At 38.3% G+C, this 14,250-nt stretch overlaps 1 protein-coding gene across 17 annotated transcripts in view; it reads right to left on the reverse strand.

Moving 5' to 3' along the window:
• The window catches only part of LOC103147315 (inositol 1,4,5-trisphosphate receptor type 1-like), a 124,655-nt gene that overhangs the window by 91,864 nt on the left and 18,541 nt on the right, over positions 1-14,250 (reverse strand). For 14 of the 17 annotated variants that reach the window (XM_016678332.1, XM_016678331.1, XM_016678330.1 and 11 more), the window contains exons 1-10: positions 6,113-6,227; positions 5,916-6,002; positions 5,158-5,316; positions 2,592-2,690; positions 2,430-2,513; positions 2,163-2,309; positions 1,948-2,052; positions 988-1,032; positions 864-893; positions 244-398 (exon numbers count right to left, since the gene is read on the reverse strand). In XM_016678332.1, the coding sequence (XP_016533818.1) occupies positions 244-398; positions 864-893; positions 988-1,032; positions 1,948-2,052; positions 2,163-2,309; positions 2,430-2,513; positions 2,592-2,690; positions 5,158-5,316; positions 5,916-6,002; positions 6,113-6,205 (1,004 nt within the window). In that variant the 5' untranslated portion in view covers positions 6,206-6,227. Of the gene's footprint in view, positions 1-243; positions 399-863; positions 894-987; positions 1,033-1,947; positions 2,053-2,162; positions 2,310-2,429; positions 2,514-2,591; positions 2,691-5,157; positions 5,317-5,915; positions 6,003-6,112; positions 6,228-12,949; positions 13,046-13,155; positions 13,303-13,422; positions 13,507-13,582; positions 13,682-14,250 lie in introns of those variants that run through there. The other 3 variants (XM_007565585.2, XM_016678319.1, XM_016678333.1) reach the window with 2 other exon arrangements.

The following is a 14,250-nucleotide window of genomic DNA, read 5'->3' on the forward strand; positions in this document are numbered from 1 at the left end:
AATTGTTTTTGCTGTACTTTTTTTTTTCTTTTAGATATTTTCCGTCATTGATATTTCTATAAAGAAAAAAAAACATGAAGGAAAGAAAATGGATTAAAATTGGAAACTGAAAAAATATGAAATATGAGACTTCATGTTTAAGCCAGGTCTCCCAATCCTGGTCGTAACACGAGTTTCAGACGGGGGATTTTTGAAGCTCGAACTCATTCACAGTTCGGACCGGGTTTTGTTTACGTGCCGTACCTGGGAACCATCGAATCCCCTCCTCTTAGGGTGGTGGGGTCCAACTCAAAGATGGACGACACCTCCATGCCGTCGGGTACAGGGACCAGGGTGTACATGATTTTCTCCTGTGGAGCGCGGAGGCGGCCTCGCAGAGCCTCGTTATCAGCATCCAGCTAAAAACAAAAATAAAAATACAGTAAAGGATGCCCTGCACACACCTGTAAGGGAGTTAAGAATCAGTGGCAACAATCTTCAACCATAATGGTAAATAACCATGCTAAGTGAACAAAGGTAAATCATACTGAAACTCTTTAAATTTGATAAGAAGTAATTTCATGTACATTTACAAACATCCTCTGTGTTTTTTAAGCCTTCTACTCTAAGATGATGTTGGAATTTGCTGTATTTGTGCTCTTAAAGAAAACAAAATATATTTTTATTCAATAACTACCAGCACTGCTGAGCATCAACTAAGATGATTACACAGTGACACCTTGTGGTAGTCAGGAGCTACTGACACACACAAAGCAAATGATGAGATTTTCTGCCAAATCTGGATTCGAGTGCAGATTTTAATTTATATGCATATCCACACTGACGCAGCAACCAAACAACATCTATGGATTGTGTGACAATACCTGAAAATTGAAGGGTATAAAGTCCACCACCTAGAGCAACAAAGAAAAACCCAGAACAGATTTTTAAAGCGCCCAAGAACGAAGCAGAGGCAAAGCTCCAACAACGAGAGAACATCTGACTTACAGAAGATCGCTGCTCAGCGCTCTCCTCCTCAAAGTCTGGGTTCACCTAGAAAATCCATTTGAAAAACATTATCCAATGAATCATTCATTTAAGAATGATGTACTCTTTTTCTTTAAATAAAATATAAATAACTGCAGTTTTGAAATCTCTGCTTCCTGGACATTTCAGAATAGATTTTAAGGTGGTTTTGATGCCCTTTAAGCAGAACTATCTAAAATGTATTGCTTTTTCAAAATTACTGATCACAACAACATTGCAAAGTATTGTTGGAACTACAATTAATATCAGCCAAATGTTGGGCTCTCTACAACAATAACACGTATTTGTTGATGCTAGTTGCTTGTCATAGTAGAACATGTAGATGTTTCTTTGAAAAAAATACCAGATTCAATCATATGCAGCTTTTCCAATAAAGCCATGCTACTGATATACTTTCTTTTTTGCCAGAAGTTATTTTTGCAAAAATAATCATCACCTCTTTTTTTGGCAAAAATAGACTTGGGTCATTATTTTCAGAAGGTGACAAAATACACCTGCTAAAGATTACAGCACAACAACAAAGCACTAAAACACAATACAAACATATAAAAATACAGCACACATTGATCAAATCAACACTTACCAGGATTTTATCATTTTTAAAGGATGTTAGGATTTGTGCATTATATATTTACATGTCCACCTTTAGCATCTCCTCCTCATTAAAAGAACAGTTCAGATATTTCCCACATAATTTCCTTGTTTACATTATTATTTCCATATGTTGTTTTTTATACTTTTTGCTTTCATCTTCCCTAAAATACTTTGTGTTGCTCTTGTTGTCTATGAAAAACTGTCTATAAATTAGAAGTCTCTTGATGTTTAATTATTGCTGCCAGCTCAGAAATTGAATGTTTGTCTATATCAGTATACCGTTAAAAAAAGGGGGTGGGGTGGGGGGGGAAATCCACCGACACACACCTCACCCACCTCTGCAGCCAAATAGCAGCCGGTGGCCAAATGCTTAAACCTGAACAGACTGTTCCAATATCCTGCGCCTCCTCTGCATGGGTCATGGTGCACCACCTGGTGATGAGAGAAGAAACAGCAAGTAAAGCCAGCACTGTTTCCGTATCAGGGATCAGCATTTAACTGATCGGGGGACGGATTGGATTTTGGGAACACGTTCCACCAACCTCCACTTCCCACAGTGCTTTGCTGCTGGTGGCCGAAGTCGCCGACTGTCGACCGGTGGTTCGGAGAAAAACGTACTGCTTCTTCCTGTGGTCGTCACAAGTTAGAAACTTTTCCTGCTCTGCGTGGAATAACCGCACGACATCACCCTAAAACAAAACAAAACAAAACAAAAAAGCCAGTAAGACGTGATCAAGTAAATGTCAATTTTTGCTGTTGTAAACAAAACAAAAAAAACATCAAGTAATGTAAATTGTGTCAGTACCTACCCCTTTGAGTATAGTTTCCAAGTTGTCACTCCATTTCATGAATAGAACAACTTTCCAGCTTGTGTTGCAATTTACAGAATTAACCTGAGGAAAAAAAACACATAGAGAAATGCTGTATGAACATTTCAACACATTTATTATTTATTATTATAACAGTCGTACCTCGTTACACCCCGGGTTGTCAACTAGCTGGTGGCTGCTGGCATGGAGAGGCTGTCCTGCATTCACAGGGTTGAGGACGACTTTGTCTCCGATCACCACCTGCAGGAGCAACGCAGATTCACAGAGGAACACCACATTGCTTAGAAGCGAAATATAAACATAGAAAACCTTAAAATGTGATCAAAACAATTTAATCATTTTACAAAAGTGACCTACATTTTATAAATCAAATAAAAACTCTACCAGCTCAGATTTGTTTCTAACTATAGACGCCATTTCTTGAACACTAGGTGGAGCTAGAGTCCCTTTGTGTCTCTTGCCAACAACACATCAAAAAACCTCAAGCTTTAATTTATGACAAATAGTTTTAATAAGCTTTGATTATTTACATGCACCACAAGCTGAACTCAACTTTTCAAAGTGGTGCAAGAATTCATCTTAAAAAGTAACTGTCTTTAAATATTTGATTTCAAAAGTCAAACATTTTGTGCCACAGAGAGTAATCTGCATGTTCTCAAAGAAACAGACTGAGGTCTTACGGTCGATGCCGCTGACCAAGACACTGGTCAGACTGGAAGAGAGGCTGGTGCCTCTTGGTCCTTTTAAAAGGATGAATCAAATGTGGAGGACAAATCTTCCCAAAGGGATTAATTAAGTGGAACTTAATTAGCCATTCAGCCAGCTTAACTCTATCACCTTCCATTAGCCACGATTAGAAACTGCAGCTCGAGCAGGAGAGGTTAGGTTCACGTATGCCTCATTTACCTGAGCCACTCTGACTTCCCTTCAAAAAGCATTATGCAAATGTAGCTTTATATAACCCGTTAGCAAGAAAAACAAGAAATCTCCATTTCTTTTCTTTTATAACTTGTTGCTTTTATAAGCACTCCAGGCAAAACGGGTGCGTTTTCTGCTGCAAGAAAAGAAAAATCATGACAAATTCAGAACAGGTGTGCTAACATTAATACCCAAATCTTTCTCACATTTAGTGAGTTTGTGTTGCCATTACAAACTTTAACATACTTTCTTTAGATTTTATGTAGCAGACCAACACAAAGTGGCATATAACTGGGGAAAGAAATGAAAGTGATGTATAGTTTTTATAATTTAAACCATGAACCCAACCCTAAGTCAACCCTTTGCATGTTTAACCAATAATCACTGCAGTTAAAGATGCAACTATCTTGGAAAATTACTCTACCAATTTTGTACATATTATTCATTTTTATCCCTTTATAATCAAAAACAGCTCAGTTTCCACCTGGATGCCTGCGATTATCAAATTTCAAGTTTTGCTAAACATCCTTGCTTAAACTTCAGTTTCTACTTTGACTAGGTAAGGACTTTATAAGAGGAGTTTTGGGGGAACTGCTGTCTTATATTCAGATATTTTTCAACTACAATGGCTTTTCCAGTATTGGGCTATATTTTGCATATATGTTATTTTCCCATTTGCACCTCAAATGGGAACCTTTGTTCCACATGTTTGCAGTCTCCTCTCTCTGTGTTTTGACCTGCTACAAAGAAAAAGTCTTGTGGTATCTGCCAACAAAGATCTTATGTATCCTTTCCCTTACACTTCATAATTTTGGTCTGTTTTCTGTTGGTCCATCACATCAAATCCCAGTGAAATACATTGAATTTTGTGTTTGTAAGTCAACATGAGCATAACTTCAATGGATCCGAATACTTTAGCTGTATCTACAGCCTGTGGTTTCCTTTTTTTATTTCTTTCAAGCACAGAGGAAATTGGCTGCACTCGAAATGAATTTTCACACTGCGTCTCATTTCCTGCAGTTCTCTCTGGATCAAACCGCAGGTCAGTACATTGGATTATAGCAGCATAGGTATTAAGAGAGATGCAATTAATAGATTTTGTTTTACTGTACGCTGCTAAAACACAAACTCTTACCAAGTGTGTGTGTATTTTTGGTCCAGTTTCTAGGGAAAATATTTTAGTACATTTGAAATAAGACAAAGCTAACTTATAAGTAGCTTTTTAGTAATTATAGAAACTTGTTTTAAGTCAATAATTCCTTAATATAGATTAAAAAGTTCTAGTTCCACTGGCAGATTATTTCACTAAAATGACCATTTTCTCATGTTACAAGCTCCTATATCTTTCTAAAACATTAATTGCAAGTTAGCTTTTTCTTCTTTCAAGTGAACCAAGATATTTGCACAACAAACTGGACAAAAATACTTGGTCAGATTTTGCAGTATATTTAGTAAAACCATGTTCTTCATCTTGATGCCTCCGGAGCTCATCATCGTCCGGCTTTTCATCTGTGCTTGTAAAACACACTGAAAAGGATTCTGAATACACAGTGCTTCTAATCCAACCGGATAGACTCTCTTTCCTGAACAGATTGGTGTTTATCAGCAGTTCGTCGTGCTTGACAAGTTGAACATTTCAAAACAAACGGCGTCGAGCCTGAACTGGAGGCTCAGATGTGGCGAGTGCATGTGACTTCTGTTTTCGAATCCCGTGTAAAGTCTAAAAATACACGCTAGGTTCTTTCTATTGGGCATAATTAACTGGAATCCCACACCCGGCGCTACCCACACTGTCTCCCAGGGATCTCAGCTTGTAGAACGGCTGGATGTAGAACCAGGATCCCTCGTTCCCGGCCGAGTCCAGAGTCACTCTCATGGCATTCTTCTCCAGCAGTGCAGGTAGCCGCTTGTTCACCGTCAGGTATTTATTGCTTTTCAGGTGCAGCAACTGTTGGCACAACAAGGCATACAATTACAGGAGACGTAACCAATCAGTCTCTCTCTCTCTCTCTGGACCGAGACGTGAAAAATGTTACACAGCTTGAGAAAAATGTGGAAAAACTGGTGCGACGGAGGCCATGGGGACAACTTGAATGAACTTTACAGCAGAGATGCTTGATATTGTTTTTTGTTTTTTTTAGGTCATGCAAGACTGCCAATTGATCCAAGGGGTTACTTTGGGAACTTTAGTCACAGCTGGTTTTCTCCTAACAAGCTTCTAAGTGTATGTTTCCCAAGCAGTAATTGAATTATATAAGGTATGTGCAGCTAGGACATCCCACACTATCTCCCTTATGCACATTACACAGCAAGTTTCTCAGATAAACGCACATGAATGCAAAACCTTCATGAGCAATGAGCGAAGGAAAAGACCTTTTAACGGTGACCTTATAGGACTTCTTTGTTCTGCGGCAATTATTTAAAGCTCTTCAGATTAAAAAGCAGAATTATGGTCAGTTTTATCAAGCACTCAGCATGCTCTGAGCATGCAGCACAGCACCACAGTCCATTTAAGCAAAGCCCCTTATCTGGTCGGCCGCAGCGCACCTGAATCACATTTCCATACTGGATGACTGTTCCCAGCAGCTTGCGGTTTTCAGACTCATTCTGCTTCTTCTCGAGGTCTGCGGCGTGCTGGAAGGTCACGACAGAGCACATGGATGGAATCACAAACACGCATTGTCGGAAATCGCCTGTGTAGTTACACTGCAATTATGGTTTGCGAGGCTGGAAATAGATCTTACGTGAAGTTTATTGAGCAGGACCGTGTCCGTCGTGCTGTTACCGCCCGGCTTCGCCGCTTTCCAGAACTGTTTCTGTGCCGAGTATCTGTTCATTGGACACAGCTTGAAAAGGCAGTCTAAAAGCACAAACAGAAAGACACATGTTTCATAATTTATCGCAACAGTCTGCACTCATGCCCGGCGTCCTGACCTCGGCAAACGCAGCCAAGTTTGGGGAAAGTGGTACACCGAGACTAAAAATAATCGTTTTCAGAAGCGGAATGGCCTCGACTTGGTCTCACTCACAACAAACTTTAAGGATATGTGGAGATTCACAGACGGGTTCTAATAGCATGAAGAAATGGCAGGAATTTTGTTCCACCAGCAGCAGGTTTGGAGAATAAATATTGGCCATGCAAAAAAAAAAAAAAAAAAAAAAAAAAAAAAAGCTGGACTTACATTAATGGAATATAATCTTCTGAAAATATCAAATCAATTTTATTTTCAGCATCAAGGTAGTTCAAAGTGCTCATAAAAATATCACAGTCGCCAACTATAAAACATGAAATAAACATTACATTTTATCAAATGCCATCAACATCAAATATGTTGATCAAGGCAACTCTAAGCAGGGGGGTTTTTAGCCTTGGCCTAAAGGAAGTCAATGTTTCGGCTGTTTTGCAGTTTGTTCCAGACTTGTACTGCATAGAAGCTGAATGCTATTTAAATAATAAAATAACTTATAGTTCAGTAGGGAAAAAAATTATTTAGTTGATATGATTAAGATGAAAATAAAAGAAAAATCCTTTGTCCATATTGCAAACAGAAAAATGGGAAGCAGCTATTTGTTACTTTTTAAATTAGGGGGATGAACGGATCAGTCGATTTACTTCATTTTAGGAAATCGGTGGTAGGTCGATGCTAACGTGTGAAACCAATTTTATCTACAAACATCTGAAAATCAGCCACTGTTACTTTTCACTCTGGCATGAGAGAGGGCAGCCTGACGGACCCACCCAACCTCATGAAATGATCAAGTAAGTCTGGATTGTTTCACAGGTATTGTTCAATGTTTTTCACAAAAAAGAAGAAAGATTGGAACATTAAAAGCGTATGTCACAATACACTATGCGTAACAACACCTGACAGAGTCAGTTATAGTTTTATTTTAGTTCAGTATCAGCAAAAATCAGAATCAGTAGCACCTGTTATGGCCCAGACATCTTTGTTAAACTGTAAGGACAGATTTTGATGCTGCACAGTGACTGGTGGGATGGAAATAAAGATGCACCAACATCAGCCATGAAACAGAACTGACTCCAAGTTTGGAGGGAGCTGCTGATTCAAGTGGTGGAGGTAAAGTTTCCTGTTCATGAGAGAAGATAAAATTTAGCAGGAAACTGGCATATTACATGTTAAAGACAGGCTCAGAGTACTGAGCCACAAAAAACAACAAGCTCTTTTATGAAAACAATTCCTATGCAGACTTGACAAATGATTTACAATTTTTTTCCAAAAAAAAAAGACAAATGACAGAAAAAAGTCTTTAAAAAAAAATCAATCTTTCAGAGTTAACCTGAATTGAAATTTGGAGAGGGATAAAAAAGAAGCTTCTAAAACATGTTTGTCAAACAAGATAGTAGCTATTTGGTAGGCTGACATTCAGAACTATGGAAACCCAAATGGAGAAAAAAAAATACAGATTTTTCATAGAATTAAATGTTCAAAAACAGAAAATTGAGTTAATTGATAAAAATCAAGGGCTGTTGCCTTGCAGCAAGAAGGTTCTGGGTTCGATTCCTGGCCTGGGCTCTTTCTGCATGGAGATTGCATGTTCTCCCTGTGCATGCGTGGGTTTTCTCCGGGTACTCCGGCTTCCTCCCACAGTCCAAAAACATGACTGTCAGATAAATTGGTCTCTCTAAATTCTCACTAGGTAAATTCTCCCTGTGTTGCCCTGCGACAGACTGGCAACCTGTCCAGGATGACCCTGCCTCTCGCCCGGAACGTTAACTGGAGATAGGCACCAGCACCTCTCCTGACCCCATTAAGGGACAAAGGTGTTAGAAAATGGATGGATGGATGGATAAAAATCAATTTATTGCCCAGCCCTGATGTGCAACAACATAAAACAAAAACTCTGACTGAAATGGGGATTCAGTCTCATGGACAGCATGAGCATCTATTTTAAGGAGCAGAGAATATAGAAAGTGCTGGTACAGACTGATAAATATACAAGATAAAACTAGAAAAAACTTTCTGAGTTGTAAGATGGTAGACTAACTCGTCCGTTCAAACATTTACTATGAACTACTGCATTCCAAGTGTCAACTAGAACTCCACTGAGTAATAACAGAGATAAAAATACGCATTTGGGCTACCGTACTCAGAAATGCGGTCAAAGCAAAGAGTGTCAGGGGATTACCCATCATACAGCCTAGAGTGGAGGAAGCAGGGCAGGAAAGAGGAGGGCAAAGACCCAAAAAAAGAAAACGGGGCACTGGGAGAACATTTGTCCGATGCAAATGGGCAATAATGGCTATTAAAAGCAGAAAAATACAGTGGTACCGAACTACTACGGCAGAAAGGTATTTCCTAAAAAGATAGTTGCAAAATGTAGACATTATCTATCTGCAAAAATCTTCACAACAGACCTACTAAAGATGAACACCTGTAGGACTTTCAACCTCATTGTCCTCAAAAGCTGCGTTTCCATGACTGCAGAATTTGACATTTCAAAAATAAATGTGCTTAATAAAAATAGAAATAAAATAGAAAAAGCAATGGCAGTCCAGTGGTAGATCGACCCCAAAGACACTATTGACCCTTCGCACGTGACGTCACCTCTTCAGACCTCTGCTCGCTCCGCCATGATGAACGTAAAAACAACGTGCTCCTTTAAAGCCTGTCAAAAAGCAGACACTTGTAGCCTAATATCACTTTTATTTAGTTGACTTCACCTTAAAAATGGTCATAGGATGCTGTGCGATCGACAAAGATACAAACCAAACTTGTCATTCATAACTTTTAATGAGGAAAGATATGGCAGCGATGGAAATCAACTGTCAATAATAATGACTGTCAGCCCTCAGTGTAACCGCGGATTTGAAGTGAACGTTTTTTACACCTTTTGCTTACATTCATGTTTCCTTTTTGTTATTGCAACATGCAGTGCAGCAATAACAAAAAGGGGATTTTGAACATGAACTGTTCAATGAATTTTGAAACTTAATCATGTTGTAATTTTCTCATTAGGTATTAGGAAACTTGTGCTTTGCCTTTTGTATCTAATAGGGATCTTTCAAACACAGAGTGAAGAAGCAGAATTACAACATTTTCAATATTCTTTATCTTTTACCATCAACCTGCCAGAGGACTACCAATGAAAATGAGCTCTTGTGGCTAAACCTGGCATATTTACATGGTTGTTTTGATGTGCTAAAGGTAATTAATATGACCTGTCCTTTATAAAATAAATTCAAAAACACTCTGAAATGTGTCACAAGCAGTTATGCTCTCTGCTTGCGATTCAGTCTTCAATTAACACCCCAGTCTGCATGTTCTCAGAGTTCACATTTCTTTCCTTTTCTCGATCTCTGCAATGACACTATGAAACCGTAATATAGTTGCACAGTAACTGTGCTCGTAATGTGGATAGCTTGATTTCATACTCAGTTTATCGTGCACTTTTGAAAATAAATACAACCTGCATCTACAAAACACGAACTGATAATTTCATCCATAAGCTCCTCAAATCAGAGACAAGCTAGATTAAGCACTCGGCTCCCTGCAGAACTGACTTCTTAAATAGCTTACAAGTGCTGTTAATACTCCACAAAGAGATTAGGCTCCAGGCCTGTTACAACACTTCTGATTAACTCTGGTGGCTGACACAAAGGGCTTTTTCGTCGACAGATTAACGATTACTTCACAATGCTGAGGTAAATAGTCTGCTTTTCCGAAAACCAATTTGGCGACAAGGATCAACATTTGCAAAACATGAATTATTATTATTATTATTATGTGTACTATGATGCATTAACTAAAGCGTGCAGTAGGTCAACGCAGTGAGAAATTCAGTCAGTGTGCCTGTGCAGTTACAGCAGTGCACCGATAAACCACACTTTTGAATATCATTTGACTAGCTCAGTTAGAAGCGAGCAGGTCACCTCTCTGCGTCTTTAACTGGGAAGAAGTGGCCTTGTGAAACAGCAACCTGTCGATACAGAAAGGTACTGACTGAGTGACCAGTCCTAACTAATCACTCACAGATGAATCTCCACAAAATGATGGAATCAGAATAATTATGTCAAGTTCCTGAAGTGTTGATAAGACATAACATTTCTTAATGCAACATTTAAACTGACAGTACAAGATGCTAAATAATTTGTGCTTACAAAAGCACAATGAAATGCAAGTGAAACAAAAAATTCCTTAAAATCTCTAATGAACAATAGAGACCAGTGGACATGAACTTAAACGGCAGACGCTATCCAATGAGTTAGAATATTTGTTGTGATGAGACTGGCACCACTTCAAAATAGAAATCGTTTTGCTTGTTGGTCTGATGTAATGTTGTAATCTGAAATGTGTTTTATGAGCTGTAAGCAGAAAATCATATCTAAATGAAATAAAGATCTGAAAACACTCTTGTGTGGCATTACTTTAAACAGTAAGTCATTAGTGAACAGTTACTGAAAAAAACTTTTCATTTATATAATAAATATGATTTCGTACTGCTATGAAAAACAAGTTACCTCCTAAACCCAATAAGCATCTCTGGAAATTAGTCTTTTAGGATTCCTGGCCTTTTAAAAAGCTCCACTTTTGTCTTGTCTGTTAAAGTATTTTTCCAAATGCATCGAGCGTGAATGAAGCTCTCTTAAGTACGTAGTCTCAAACATGTTTCACATCCAAATTTCAAAGATATTACAATTGTTTATTAAATTACACTGTTTAATTTAGTGTCACGTTGTGAGGGTTATGCATTTAGCATGGACACAACTTTAATCAAAACAGTGTTTTGTTTTGTTTTTTGCCTTTCCTTTGATCTGCTGTAAATCACCTTAAATTGTCTTGTGTATTAAAGGTGCTTTACAATGAAACTTGCCTTCTAAATTTGACCAGGACATTCAAATCACAAGACCGTCGACAAGAAGGTTGCTGTAGTAACCTACTTAAAAATAAACAAGTTTTTGTTGTTGTTGTTCTCTGTTTCAACATTATTGACTTCACACTACTCGACTGTGCATCTGTGTTTAGATTTGCTGCCCCATAAAAATAGGTTATCTTCTGATTACCACGTAGCACACCAGGCTAAATTAAGCAGGCAGAGACGATTAGCCTGCTGGGGCGAGGACTCCATGCTCACACTTTCTGTTAAACTTTAGTTAGAGAATCTAAAAAAAATTACTGTTGAAAACGTTTTGGTGCAGAATTGGTCAAAATTAGAGCTGAAATCTGGGAAGGATTTGTGTTTCTATCCGATACGCAGGATGAAGCCGTCTCAGTTCCTGGAAAAATCCATGCGAGCTAAAAGCCTTTCTTCCAATGAGGAGCCACTCTGTACTCGTCAGCCACTGAGCAGTAGAAAATAACCGTGTTAGAAACCACAACCAGACCACAATGAACAACTAACTTCCGTAAATTTTAAATGCGAAACATCTAAAGCATCAGAAGAAAATAAGGAAAGCCACATTTAGAGTTCCAGTCTTGAGACCACAGCTTCTATGAGATCCACAGTACACCTAAAGTAAACTTCATTAATGTACCCAAACTTTTATTTTAAATTAAATTTAGCTGTCAAAGAGTTCATGAAACAACAAATCATTTCATCAATAAAGCTTTAGCAAATATTCCTCTGACCAGAGTTCAATATCTCTTCTTTCCAAACTCATTAACATAAAACATAAATAATGTCTTTATATGATCAGATGCATTGGTTCCTCATCAAACCGCTGCTAAATGAAAAAAGTCCCAGACGAAGCTCAGCTTACAACACTTCCTGTTGGTATATGGCCAATTCATATCAATCACAACCTTACAGGATTTTGTTTGTGAAATATGGGTTTTCCCAATACAATTAAAGCACTTTGCACAGATTACAATAATGTTTCCAGAAAAAAGGCATTACTGACTGCAGTTAATGCCAGTCTGTCTGTGTCATGTGATCTGCTGTCAGCTGCGCTCAGATATCCACAGAAACCCCCAAGTGTTGGAGAAAGAGCAAAGCACAGCTGGAACGTTAGTTATTATGTTTATGACATTCAAACCAAATCAGAAAGTTTTACACAATCAAACCATATTCACTATACCAAGGAGCTAAAAACAAAACACAGTAAACATGCTAATGCTATCCTTGCACTTCATCAAACCACATGAAAGCAAGATGAGACTTCGTTAAAGTCAGTAGATGCACGAGTCGAGATTTTGCCCCAAAGTCCACTTTTTCTATCCTAAGCATATGTATTTTAAAACACAAAAAATATATAATTATGGAGTGAATGAAAAATAATTAGTCAAATCAGTTGCCAAAGAATTTTACATTTAGAGTTATTCAACTTTCACAGATAGTTTTGAAACATTTCTGGTGAATAANAGTTCAGATATTTCCCACATAATTTCCTTGTTTACATTATTATTTCCATATGTTGTTTTTTATACTTTTTGCTTTCATCTTCCCTAAAATACTTTGTGTTGCTCTTGTTTGTGTATGAAAAACTGTCTATAAATTAGAAGTCTCTTGATGTTTAATTATTGCTGCCAGCTCAGAAATTGAATGTTTGTCTATATCAGTATACCGATAAAAAAAAATAGGGTGGGGTTGGGGGTAAATCCACCGACACACACCTCACCCACCTCTGCAGCCAAATAGCAGCCGGTGGCCAAATGCTTAAACCTGAACAGACTGTTCCAATATCCTGCGCCTCCTCTGCATGGGTCATGGTGCACCACCTGGTGATGAGAGAAGAAACAGCAAGTAAAGCCAGCACTGTTTCCGTATCAGGGATCAGCATTTAACTGATCGGGGGACGGATTGGATTTTGGGAACACGTTCCACCAACCTCCACTTCCCACAGTGCTTTGCTGCTGGTGGCCGAAGTCGCCGACTGTCGACCGGTGGTTCGGAGAAAAACGTACTGCTTCTTCCTGTGGTCATCACAAGTTAGAAACTTTTCCTGCTCTGCGTGGAATAACCGCACGACATCACCCTAAAACAAAACAAAACAAAACAAAAAAGCCAGTAAGACGTGATCAAGTAAATGTCAATTTTTGCTGTTGTAAACAAAACAAAAAAAACATCAAGTAATGTAAATTGTGTCAGTACCTACCCCTTTGAGTATAGTTTCCAAGTTGTCACTCCATTTCATGAATAGAACAACTTTCCAGCTTGTGTTGCAATTTACAGAATTAACCTGAGGAAAAAAAACACAGAGAAATGCTGTATGAACATTTCAACACATTTATTATTTATTATTATAACAGTCGTACCTCGTTACACCCCGGGTTGTCAACTAGCTGGTGGCTGCTGGCATGGAGAGGCTGTCCTGCATTCACAGGGTTGAGGACGACTTTGTCTCCGATCACCACCTGCAGGAGCAACGCAGATTCACAGAGGAACACCACATTGCTTAGAAGCGAAATATAAACATAGAAAACCTTAAAATATGATAAAAACAAGTGAATCATTTTACAAAAGTGACCTACATTTTATAAATCAAATAAAAACTCTACCAGCTCAGATTTGTTTCTAACTATAGACGCCATTTCTTGAACACTAGGTGGAGCTAGAGTCTCTTTGTGTCTCTTGCCAACAACACATCAAAAAACCTCAAGCTTTAATTTATGACAAATAGTTTTAATAAGCTTTGATTATTTACATGCACCACAAGCTGAACTCAACTTTTCAAAGCGGTGCAAGAATTCATCTTAAAAAGTAACTGTCTTTAAATATTTGATTTCAAAAGTCAAACATTTTGTGCCACAGAGAGTAATCTGCATGTTCTCAAAGAAACAGACTGAGGTCTTACGGTCGATGCCGCTGACCAAGACACTGGTCAGACTGGAAGAGAGGCTGGTGCCTCTTGGTCCTTTTAAAAGGATGAATCAAATGTGGAGGACAAATCTTCCCAAAGGGATTAATTAAGTGGAACTTAATT

This window comes from Poecilia formosa, unplaced genomic scaffold (genome assembly GCF_000485575.1).
Source record: "Poecilia formosa unplaced genomic scaffold, Poecilia_formosa-5.1.2 Scaffold180, whole genome shotgun sequence".
Classification (NCBI taxonomy): Eukaryota; Metazoa; Chordata; class Actinopteri; order Cyprinodontiformes; family Poeciliidae; genus Poecilia; species Poecilia formosa.